This window comes from Macaca fascicularis, chromosome 19, assembly GCF_037993035.2.
Source record: "Macaca fascicularis isolate 582-1 chromosome 19, T2T-MFA8v1.1".
NCBI classification, from domain to species: domain Eukaryota; kingdom Metazoa; phylum Chordata; class Mammalia; order Primates; family Cercopithecidae; genus Macaca; species Macaca fascicularis.
In genome coordinates, this window is record NC_088393.1 from 53840465 (window position 1) to 53851836 (window position 11372).

The 11372-nt window shown below is 61.1% G+C and overlaps 2 protein-coding genes across 2 annotated transcripts in view; one reads left to right on the forward strand and one right to left on the reverse strand.

Moving 5' to 3' along the window:
* MEIOSIN (meiosis initiator) overlaps nucleotides 1-6254 on the forward strand; it is a 58628-nt gene extending 52374 nt beyond the window's left edge. The window contains exons 9-14 of the mRNA XM_045379343.3: nucleotides 124-279; nucleotides 663-736; nucleotides 3249-3449; nucleotides 3521-3765; nucleotides 5054-5143; nucleotides 5686-6254. Coding sequence (XP_045235278.2) covers nucleotides 124-279; nucleotides 663-736; nucleotides 3249-3449; nucleotides 3521-3765; nucleotides 5054-5143; nucleotides 5686-5833 — 914 coding nt within the window. The 3' untranslated portion in view covers nucleotides 5834-6254. The remainder of the gene's footprint in view (nucleotides 1-123; nucleotides 280-662; nucleotides 737-3248; nucleotides 3450-3520; nucleotides 3766-5053; nucleotides 5144-5685) is intronic.
* Nucleotides 6255-6483: 229 nt separating this feature from the next.
* Nucleotides 6484-10976, reverse strand: SIX5 (SIX homeobox 5). The gene is made up of 3 exons (XM_065534622.1): nucleotides 9748-10976; nucleotides 8052-8857; nucleotides 6484-7807 (listed from the first exon to the last, which is right to left on the reverse strand). Exons 1-3 carry the CDS (start codon nucleotides 10545-10547, stop codon nucleotides 7197-7199), a joined length of 2217 nt encoding a protein of 738 aa, XP_065390694.1. The 5' UTR covers nucleotides 10548-10976; the 3' UTR covers nucleotides 6484-7196.
* Nucleotides 10977-11372: the final 396 nt, after the last annotated feature.

Sequence of the window (11372 nt, forward strand, 5' to 3'; positions counted from 1 at the left end):
TCAAAATGAGAAACTGAGATTCGCTTTCCGAAGCATCAGGCACTATCTCCTCAACGCCAGCTGCTGTGATAGGGGAGAGGGTGATCTCTGGCCACACCCCTGAGTCTGCTGTTTCCTTTCCAGGGAGCCCACTGTCCCTGGGGCCTCCCCAGATTGATGTCTGGAGTGGAACCGGCCACCCAAGTGAGATCCTCGGGCTCAGCCCTAGCCTTTTCAGCTCCCCAGGGAAACTGCTGCCAGACGAGATCTTGGAGGATGGCACAGAGTACCTGACCCAAGGTGAGGCCCGGGCCTGGCCCTGATGCTTAGTTCATTCGGGAAACATATGGCGGCCAGGCCTGCATGGGGCCGTCCTGGGTGCCCAGGGTAAATCCTGCCCTGGCCCTGCCTCAAGGAGCCCACAGCCTAGTGGGGGAGCAGCCACAGGCTGGTGTGGTGCGTGTGTGGCTTTAGAAGCCCATAGCAGGACTTGGGCTCACTTTGTGTGTTGGAAGTGACCCAGGGGAGTGGGCTGTGAGTGGGATTTGGAAACAGGGTGGGAGATCCTGAAGGAAAACGCCAGAGACGGGGACTCCAGCTAGCAGGGACAGCGTGGCTGAAGCTTGGCGGTGTGGGAGAAGCATTTCTGCTCTGGCAGCCCCTCTGGTCTCCCTCCCTGGCAGCTTTCTTTGAAGAAGTGTGCTTAGATCTGGAGTCTTCACCTTCAGCCTACACGCAGGAGGCCCCACTGGAGAAGGTAGACATCCTCTGCCCCTCTGTCTACAGATACATCCATCCGTCTTTCCACACACGTCACTCACGGCTTCATTCACTCATCCGCTCCCTCACCCTTTTTTCAGCCGCCATCTACCCATCTCTCCTTCCACTCATGCTTCTCCTCATCCTTAAAAACCCCCCACCCTTTGTGCACCTGCCAGTGGCCACCAGATGCCGGCTCTGTGCTGGGCACGTGGAATGAATTGGATAAAAAGGATAAAAGCTGCCAGGTGCGCATAGAAAAAAAAAAACAACTATTTAATTTTACTTATTTATTTATTTTTTTTTTTGAGACTGAGATTCCCTGTTGTTGCCCAGGCTGGGGTGCAGTGGCGTGATCTCGGCTCACTGCAACCTCCACTTCCCGGGTTCAAACGGTTCTGCCTCAGCTTCCTGAGTAGCTGGGATTACAGGCGCTTGCCACCACACCCAGCTAATTTTTGTATTTTTAGTAGAGATGGGGTTTCACCATGTTGGCCAGGCTGGTCTCCAACTCCTGACTTCAAGTGATCTGCCCACCTCGGCCTCCCAGAGTGCTGGGATTACAGGTGTGAGCCACCGCACCCAGCTTCCCACATCATTTTACAACTACTATACGAAGCAGGGTCTCCTGTGGCCCCATTTTACAGATGAGGAAACTGAAATCAAAAGACTAGGCTGGGCATAGTGGCTCACACCTGTAATCCCAGCACTTTGAGAGGCTGAGGCGGGTGGATCACCTGAGGTCAGGAGTTCGAGACCAGCCTGGTCAACATGGGGAAACCCCATCTCTACTAAAAATACAAAACTTGGCCAGGCGCGGTGGCTCAAGCCTGTAATCCCAGCACTTTGGGAGGCCAAGATGGGCAGATCACGAGGTCAGGAGATCGAGACCATAACACGGGGAAACCCCGTCTGTACTAAAAAAATACAAAAAACTAGCGGGGCGAGGCAGCGGGCGCCTGTAGTCCCAGCTACTCGGGAGGCTGAGGCAGGAGAATGGCATGAAGCCAGGAGGCGGAGCTTGCAGTGAGCCGAGATCCAGCCACTGCACTCCAGCCTGGGCGACAGAGTGAGACTCAGTCTCCAAAACAAAAACAAAAACAAAAACAAAAATTGTCTGGGTACGGTGGCTCACGCCTATAATCCCAGCATTTTGGGAGGCCGAGGAGGGCATATCACCTGAGGTCAGGAGTTGGAGACAAGTCTGGCCATCATGGTGAAATACCATCTCTACTAAAAATACAAAATTAGCCGGGTGTGGTGGTACATGCCTGTAATCCCAGCTACTCAGGAGGCTGAGGCAGGGGAATCGCTTGAACCTGGGAGGCGGAGGTTGCAGTGAGCCGAGATGGCACCATTGCACTGCAGCCTGGGTAACAAGAGCGAAACCTAGTCTAAAAAAAAAAGAAAAAAAGAAAAATAGCAGGGCGTGGCTGGGCGTGGTGGCTCATGCCTGTAATTCCAGCACTTTGGGAGGCTGAGGTGGGCAGATCACCTGAGGTCAGGAGTTTGAGACTAGCCTGACCAATATGATGAAACCCTATCTCTACTAAAAATACAAAAATTAGCTGGGCATGGTGGCATGCACTTGGAACCCCAGCCACACAGGAGGCCAAGACAGGAGAATTGCTTGAACGTGGGAGGCAGAGGTTGCAGTGAACTGAGATCACACCATTGCACTCCAGCCTGAGGGACAAGAGCAAGACTCCATCTCAAAAAAAAAAAAAAAAAAGAAAGAAAGAGAGAGAGAAAAAGAAAGGAGAGAGAAAGAGAGAAAGACAGGGTCTTGCTTTGTTGCCCAGGCTGGCTGGAGTGCAGTGTCACCATCATAGATCAGTGCCTTGAACTCCTGGGCTCAAATGACCCTCCCGCCGCAGGTTCCCAGGTAGCTGCGAATACAGGCATGCACCACCAGGCCCAGCTGTTTTTTTTTGTTTTTTTTTTTTTTTTTAATTTAACTTAATTTAATTTCTTTTTTTTTTTTTTTGAGACAGAGTCTCACTGTGTTGCCCAGGCTGGAGGGCAGTAGTGCGATTTCAGCTCACGGCAGCCTCCGCCTCCTGGATTTAAGCGATTCTCGTGCCTCAGCCTCCAGAGTAGCTGGGACTACAGGCGTCCACTACCACACCTGGCGAATTTTTTAGTATTTTTAGACAGAGTTTCGCCCTGTTAGCCAGGCTGGTTTTGCATTCCTGACCTCAGGTGATTCGCCCGCCTCAGCCTCCGAAAGTGTGGGGATTACAGGCATGAGCCTCTGTGCCTGGCCTTTTTTTTTCTTATTTTTTGTAGAACGAGGTCTTTCTATGTTGCCCAGGCTGGTCTGTAACTCCTGGCCCTGCCGTCCTCCTGCCTCAGCCTCCCAGAGTGTTGGGGTTACAGGCATGAGCCACCACACCCTGCCAATCTGAGCTGCTGCTAATGCTCATGTTACGTCCTAGAAAAGCAGTATTGGGGAGATGAAGGGGCACCACTTGTCTCCCCTCCCATCTTTCTCCCTCGTCATGCCCCAGGACACAGCCTCCAAGGCCCCCAAAGACCCTCCTGAGTCCCACAGCCTGCACCGGTCCTCAGTCTCGCTGGACCACTGCTACCTCTCACTGAGCGGGAACAGCAAGGTGCCATCCAACTCTAGCTCCAGCTCCAGCTCTAGCTCCAGCTCTAGCTCCAGCTCGGAGGACAGCGACTCAGAGCCCCTGTGGAAGCAGCGAGAGGTGAGAGACACGGCCACACGCCAGGGCCAGCTGGGCCTCCTTCCTCTCTCACCACCCTCTCCCTCCCCCAGGATATGCAGGCCAACCCTGCGGGCATGCCGGGCTCCAGCGAAGAGGACGAAGACACCACATGGACCCCCACCCGGCCGACCTCACCCCTGCCAGCAGCCGAGAAAAAGGCCAGGAAGGGCCAAGCAGCCAGAGCCCCCGTGAAGCCCAAGGAGAAGAAGAAAGGCCCCTGCCCACCCCAGATGAAGAAGAAGTGTGTCAATGGCTTCATCATGTTCTGCAGGATGAACCGGAAGCAGTACATCCGGTGGGTAGGGGGTCCGTCTTTGGCCCTGGGGAAGGCCCTGGCTTCGTTCTCTGCCCGTAGCCTGGCCATGCCGCTCCTCACAGCTGTCTGACACTTTCTCCCCATCCCAGACCCCACGAACTCTTCCTGGACCACAGTTCTTCCCCAGAATTGAACCCGGCCCCATTGTATTGGACAGGGTCCATCCATTGTCAGCGCTGAAATCCAATTCAGACTTTAGCCTTCAGAAAAAAGGACTTTTTTTGGGGGGTGGGGAGGGGATGGAATCTCACTCTGTCGCCCAGGCTGTAATGCAGTGGCACAATCACGGCTCACTGCAATGTCTGCCTCCCGGGCTCAAATCACTGCAACCTCTGCCTCCTAGATTCTCCTGCCTCAGCCTCCTGAGTAGCTGGGATTACAGGCGTGCCACCACTCCTGGCTAATGTTTGTATTTTTAGTAGAGACAGGGTTTCACCATGTTGGCCAGGCTGGTCTCGAACGCCTCACCTGCGTTCCTGGTAGCGAGACTTTGTTCAAAAACAAATAGGCCAGGCGCAGTGGCTCATGCCTATAATCCCAGCACTCTCGGAGGCTGAGGTGGGCGGATCATCTGAGGCCAGGAGTTCAAAACCTGCAAGTGATCTACCTGCCTTGGCCTCTCAAATTGCTGGGATTACACGTGTGAGCCTCAGGCCCAGCAAGAAAAGGAAATGAATTGACTTATATAACCTAGAAAACAAGGGCAGGTATAGATTGCCTTGAGATGTAGTTGGTTTCAGGGCTCACACAGGCTGTCTGGAATCTTTGTCCTTTTCGCTCAGTTCCGCTGTCTTCTGTGCTGGCTTCATTTTCTGGCAGGCGGGGTCACCCCAGGAGGCGCAGGCTCGGGTCCCGTCCCCCACCCAAGCGACCCCGGGGGCAGCAGAGGTCTCTGAGGTTTTAAGCAAAGTCCTTGGGACTGACTTTGGTAGATCTCGTGCCAATCCGGAACCAGTCACTGTCAGGCCTGGAGCCAGGGGATGGGGAGGCCCCCCAAGCCACAGAGGAGAAGCCACAGAAGAGAAGATCTTCCTTTACAGGAAGATCCAGATGTGGGGGCCAGGAGCGGTGGCCACAGGTCCCCTGCACGCTCCTGGGATGCCGGATGCCCCCTTGTGAACAGCCACTGAGTCCAGCTCCGTCTGCATCCTCAGCTCCCGAGGGTGGTCTTGGAGGCCTTGTAGACCCACGAGTCTAGGAAGGGTCTGAGTTCTCAGTCAGGGTGTCCTGCAGGCCTCTCCTTACCTCCTCCTTCTTCCTGTCCCAGATCCTGTCCTGGAACCGCTTCTACAGCTGCCACCAAGGAGCTGGCCCAGCTGTGGCGGGTGATGACCCAGCAGGAGCGGAGGCCATACTGGTGAGAGGCCCCGGCCCCGAGCTGTGGGTGGGGGCTGGAAGGGCCTCCCTGCCCTGGAACCTGCTCTGTCTCTGGAGCCTTGGGTGTCATGGCATGGGAGACTGGGCCGAGGAATTTGCGTGTTGCCCCTTCTTATGAAACCCTTGGGAGTGACACAGGTGTAGGGGTGCATACCACAATTAAGCTGGGGAACAGCTGAGCCCGGACAAGGACCCCCAGCCTCAATTCCTTTGCGTCTCTGCCACATGAGTTTCTTGGGGTGTGGTCTGATTTTTCTGTCACTTGGCCACCTCGACTCCCCCAAACCCTGTCCCCTCCACTTTCAAGGAGCTGCCACCTGCCCTGGCTCCTGACTTTGAACACATCCCAGAGCCCTTGGCTGAGTCCCATTTTACAGACAAGGACTTGGTGGCCCCAAGGCTCGCCCAGTAGAGGCTAAAACGGTGGCCCAGGCCGCTGTGGGGGCCACAGGATTGGGGGTGGGACAGGGATGCCCGGGAGGCGAGTGAGGAAGCTGGGCCGTCCTGCCGCCGTCTCCCCAGCACCAAGGCTCGCAGGTTCAGCCGCCAGCACAACCGCATCGTGAAGCAGGATGGCTCCAGCAGCGAGGCTGAGGACTGGGAGACGCCCAAGCCCTTCTACCAGCTGCTGGCCGAGAAGGCCTTGCCGCTGCCCCCGCACATCCAGTGAGAAAGGGCGGCCCCTCACCTCGCTCCCCTCACCCCTCATGGCAACCACAGCTCTTGCTGGAAGCCAGGACCCATCAATGAACTTGTCCCTCCTGGGCCTCCAGCCCCTGAGAATGCAGGTACCATGGGACTGCGGAGGGGGGCACTGATTGGCCCCAACTGCTGAGCACGTTTGCCTGGAGCACCAGTCGCCCGCAGCTGCCTCGATTCTCCCCCAGGCTTAGGAAGGAAACCCAAAATGAAATGCAGGGTGTTGGAAGGTGAAGTTTACCCACCCCTCTCCCCTTCCCGTCCCCACCCGAGCCACACAGTTGCAACCCTGTTCATGCTCACCTCACCCTACTCCTCCCTCTCCTGTTCTATTTTTAGACTATTTATTGTTTTAAATAAAATAAAGCAAGAGGAACCTTTGTTACCAGCAAGAGAGACAAGGGCAGGCCCTCCCGCGTCCCCCTGCTGCCCCACTGGGGTGCTCCTTCCACCCTCATCTGGAGGCCTGTGGCTTGCAAGAGGCCTCATTGCCACCCCCTCCCCAGCCACCCCGTGCATCTGAACGCAAACCCCTCTTCCCCCTCGGGAGGCAGCAGTGGGAAGGCCGGGTGTGTTCCGAGCTCCTCTGGACCGCCCCTGGAAGGCACCCCACACCCCTGGTGGTGGTGTAGTCCGGTAATTTTATTTTAATTGAAAATGGAGGCATAACATATCCTAGAAAAATAAAGATTTAGGATACAAAGGAGACACAGTGGCAGGGCTGCCCCCAGGAATGAGGGAATCTTTGGTCTGGGCCGGATATGAGGACAAGGGCTTGAGTCCAGGAAAGCTGGTGGGGGAAGACCCCCGCCTCCCCACAGCTGCCCCCTCCCGCCCCCGGCAGGAAATGCCACGCTGGGGAGGGTCTCCAGTCTTGGGGGCACGGGGCTGCCTGTCCTCCACTTTTGGATTCCAGACAGTTGTGACAACACCAGCTATCAGCAGAGCTATTAATAGTGTTTCAGGGAGTGACTGGGAGAGGGCTCTGGGGGCTGGAAGTCCGGCCCTGGGGCAGGGTGTTCCACTCACAGCTAGTACCAAGTGGAGGGGGCAGGGCCCCTGAGTCAGGACCCTGGGTCCCCCATGTATATGGTAGGACACAGCATGGGGAGGGCTGTAACAGAGAAGCTTCCCATCCACAGGGGGAGGGAGACCTGGACAGGAGGCAGCCAGGGACGCGACCCCGAGCACCACCAGGGCTTGGAGAGGCCACCCGGGCAGAAGGATGTGGTGGCTGCGGTCTTCAGCAACCGTGTTTCTGGGGCCCCCTCCTCCCACTCCTGTCCCTGCATCTTCAGCACCATTGTTGGGAAAGGCCACAGGGCCGCACTGGGTCACAGTTCCAAGGGCTCCTCCACAGGCACCGACTGGAGCTGGGTCAGAACCTTGGCCTCAGCCTCTAACCCCTCGTCAACTTCACCCCCTGCAGTGGCCCCCAGGAGCAGCCCCTCGGGGTCGGGGTCCGGCAGCCTCAGCACGGTGTGGGGGGCCTGTGTCCCCAGCCCCTTTTCTGCTTCCAGCAGCCCCTCTGTTCCTGTGCTTAGTTCCAGCCCTGCTGGCCAGACAGGCACAGCTGCGGGTGACAGCATCAGCCCCTCCGGTGGGGGCGCTGGGAAGTTGGGAAGGAGGCCAGGGGAGTCAGGGGAGAAGGGCAGGCTGGTGCCGGAGGTGGTGGCAGCGGCGGGGGGTGGCTGCTGCGCAGAGAGGGTGCCTAGGGCGTGAGCCTCTGGGAGAGCAGGGCTGGGGGCCACCGGGAGGCCTCCCTCGGGCACGGAGATGGCTGTCTCTGGCTTCAGGGGCAGGGCCAGGCCAGGAGCTGGCGGCAGGACCTGGGAGACGAGCATGCTGGTGGGAAAGGTGGCGGTGAGGATGATCTTGCCCTGCTGCACGGCCACACCCGTCACGATGGGGCTGCCAGACACAGGGTTGGCCAGGAGGAAGTTTCCTGCGGGGAGAAAGGGACCGAGCGCAGGTGAGAGCCAGGAGAGCCCGCCAAGCCACGCAGAGGTAGAGACTGTGCGGCTAGAGGGCGGGCAGAAGGAGCCTTCCAGTGGGCCTTGTCCTCGGGGCACTGAGACTTGCCAGGGATGAGATGCCCCCCAGGAGCCCACTGACAGCTCCTCCCTCTGAGATGACTGCACCCCCTCCCCTGGCTCTCACCCAGGCCTGAGAGAGGGAGATGGGGGTACCTGGGGCAGTGGCCGAAGGCAGCTGCAGGGCAGTCACGCCCACCCCGGAGTTGATGAGGTGCACGTTGGCAGGGCCTGCTGCAGCTGCCACCTTCACAGGGCTGCCTGGCCCGGCTGCCAACAGCTGCAGGGGCCCCACAGCCTGGGGCAGGGTCACCACCTGCGAGGTGGGCACTACCTGGGGTAGGTTCAATAGCGGGGAGGTGGGGCTCAGGCCCGCGGGGTACCCTGGGGGTGGGGAGAGTGGTACCACTTGTGGGGCAGCCACAGCAGGCACTGGCCCGGGGGGAAGAGGAAAGGTGGCAGCCGGCGGGGGGCCAGGTACCACTTGGGCCAGGGGTCCCTGGACCTCCTCTCCAGGGGCTAGTCCTGGAACAGCCACTTGGGCCCCTTTGGTCTCAGGGGCCTCCGGCTGAGCCTCCTCCAGCCGTACCTCCCCTGTCTGAGGGTCCAGGACCAGGGAGGTCTTGGCCTCGCTGGCCCCCTGAGGGCTGGGCTGCGGTGGAGGGGCACCCCCGCCCCCAGTGAGCAGCAGCGGGCCCAGGCTGGAGGCCTCGCCCAGGGCAAGGCCGTTGATGATGACGGGGCCCCCGTTGAGAAGCACTGCTGGGGAGCTGCTAGCCGCCAGGAAGCTCCCGTTCACCAGGATGGAGGAGGAGGCCGGGCACGGCGCCGGCGGGCTGGTCCCTGCCAGGAATATGGAGCCCTGGGCAGCGGCCTCGGCGGACACTGGGGCCACCCCTCTCTCCAGGTTCTCAGGACTTCGGCTGGACTCGTCCTCAGTGGTGGGATTCCCATCAGACTCGCTGGCAGGAGAAATGGCTGTCAATTGGGGTCCCTTAGCCTGTGGGGCCTCCCACAGAGCCAGCCGGCTGCTCCCCCACCTTTCCCGGCCCTAGTTTCGGTGGGTCATTCCAGGCGTTATGAAGCCTCTCTGAGACCACCCCAAACCCCAGGGCCTTTTGCAAGTCCTGCATGGACACCACTGCAGAGAAGCGCTGGGAAGGGAAGAGGCCCTTGCTCTCCCCCTGCCTCAGCCTCGGGTCCCCAGAGGCTGAGCTCCCAGGTTGCCCTAAAAGTTCCTTGGTTGGGTATAAAGGGCGAGTGCCCTGGAGAGAGGGAGCAGCAGCCGCCAGCACAGTTCCCGGTGCCCTCCCCGCGGGGCGTCAGAGAAGGGAGAGGCCGGCGCTCAGGGTGGGAGGGGAAGGTCTTGGGTTACAGGGAAACCGGAGCTGGGGAAGGTTCACGTTTCACAACAAAGGCAGACGATGGACCACGCCGTCGGGACTCGGAGGGGGTGTGGGGGGGGGTGGGTAAGAGTAACGGTCAGCGAAGAAAGGGGGCTGGGAAGCAGGCCCTACGCGGGCCGAGGGTGGCCACAGGCCCCTATCCCCTTTCCGCAGCCCCTCTAGTGGCCCCGCAGTGTGGTTCCCCAACACCGATGGGACTGGGGCAGGAGCTCGGAGTGGAGCCGCTGGAAGAGGAGACGCGCGGGGCAGTGATGCCGGGGAGAGGGCCCGGGCGGGTGTCTGTCCCGTCCACGCTTAGTCCCCGCGCCCCGCGGGCGCCCGGGGTTGTGAGCGGGAGGTGTCCAAGGACCTCGGCACGCCAGCCCCAGTAATAGGCACGGGGAAGGAGGGCTGGTGGACGGGATGTCCCCAGGAGAGCGGGACTTGCGCCGCCCGAGGCCCCTCACCTCTTGCAGGGTGCGCCGCCTCCGGCCCCGGTCCGGTCGCGCTGTCGCCGGTTCTTGAACCAGTTGCTGACCTGCGTGAGCGAGAGGCCGGTGAGCGTGGCCAGGCGGCGCTTCTCGTCCGGCGTGGGGTAGCGGTTGCCGCGGTAGCAGGCCTTGAGCGCGGCGCGGGAGCGCTCCTTGAAGCAGTAGACTGTCTCCTCGCCGTCCCAGATGGTCTTGGGCAGCGGGAACTTCTTGCGCAGTCGATACTTGTCCACTGCGCCCAGCGCGCGGCCGCGGGCCCGCTCGGCCTCATGGTAGCGCGCGCGCAGGTAGAGGTCCTGCAGGAAGGCGTGGTGGGCGGCGGGGAAGGGGCGGCTCTCGAGTAGCCGGTAGAGCTCGGCGTACTCGCCCCGCTGGAAGGCCACCAGAGCCCGCGCGCGCAGCACCGGGTCGCTGCCACGTAGGCGCTCGGCCGGGGGCAGTGCGCCCAAGAAGCGGCTCAAGCGGCCGGCGTGGCCCGCCTGGAGCAGCGCCTCGCAGACGCACGCCACCTGCTCGGGCGAGAAGCGGAGGCCCGTGGGCGGTTCGGCAGCGGCCTCGGGGGGCGACCCGGGGACGCCCGGGGATCCCGGGCCCTCCGCTCCCGCAGCCGCTTCGCCCGCCCCGGCCCCGGCCGCCGCCGCCGCCTCACCCTCGGCCGCCTGCAAAGTCTGCAAGAGCTGGCGCGCTTCCTCCTCCTCCTCTTCGGTCGCCGCCGCCGCCACCGCCTCCCCCCCGGCCGCCGGCCCTGCGCTCGGCTCCGCAGGCAAGGTAGCCATGTTTTGCAACTTTGGGAAGTTCCTCCCTCCTTCTCTTCCTCCCTTGGGCTTTCCCCAGCCCCCTCCCCCGCCTGTCCCCCCTTTTCGCCCCCACTCCCCGCTGTTCTCGATCTTCTCCCTGGCCGACTGCGCCCCACGCCGGGAAGGCGAGACCCGGGTCTCTGTCCCCGTGTGTGTGTCCGTTCCCCTCCCGTCTGTCTGTGATTCTCCCTTTGTTTTCCCTCCGCCTCTGGCCGCGCTTTCTGCCTCCCCCCCAGCGTGTGCTTCTGGCTCAGGGCCTCAGTTTCCCCATCGGGACAATGCAGAAGGTAACGGGCCGTCCAGGAGGGCTAAGGGCGCGAAGCCTCCGCCCCGAGACTGAGCTTCTGCACGCCTCCGTCTCCAGGGTCCTCTGCAGGCCCCCACATTCCCCATCTCGGCCTGCGCTCCGCCCCTCGGAATTCCCGGCTCCGCAGGGGGGGCGGGTCTGGCCAGGAGGAGGGGCGGGGAACGGGCTAGAAAGTTTGCAGCAACTTTTCTCGAGCTTGCGTCCCCGGAGCGGATGCGCGTGGCGTGCGCAGGCGCAGTGGAAGGAGGATGGCCGCGCGCTGCCAGCCCATCCCCCCTCTTCTCGACGCTCAGTGGCACAGCTGGGCCACAGCTGGGCCGGGGCGGTGCCTCCGGGTGGCCCATTCGCCCTCCTATTGGCCGGACGCCAAGGCCCCGCCCCGTAGCTTTTCCTCCCCCAACCCTGATTCGTCCGCTTCGCATCCCGCTAGCTCCTCCCAGACCTTCGGCCGCCTCCACTCGCCTTCGGATTGGCCCGCTGCGCAACCTCCTGCCCAC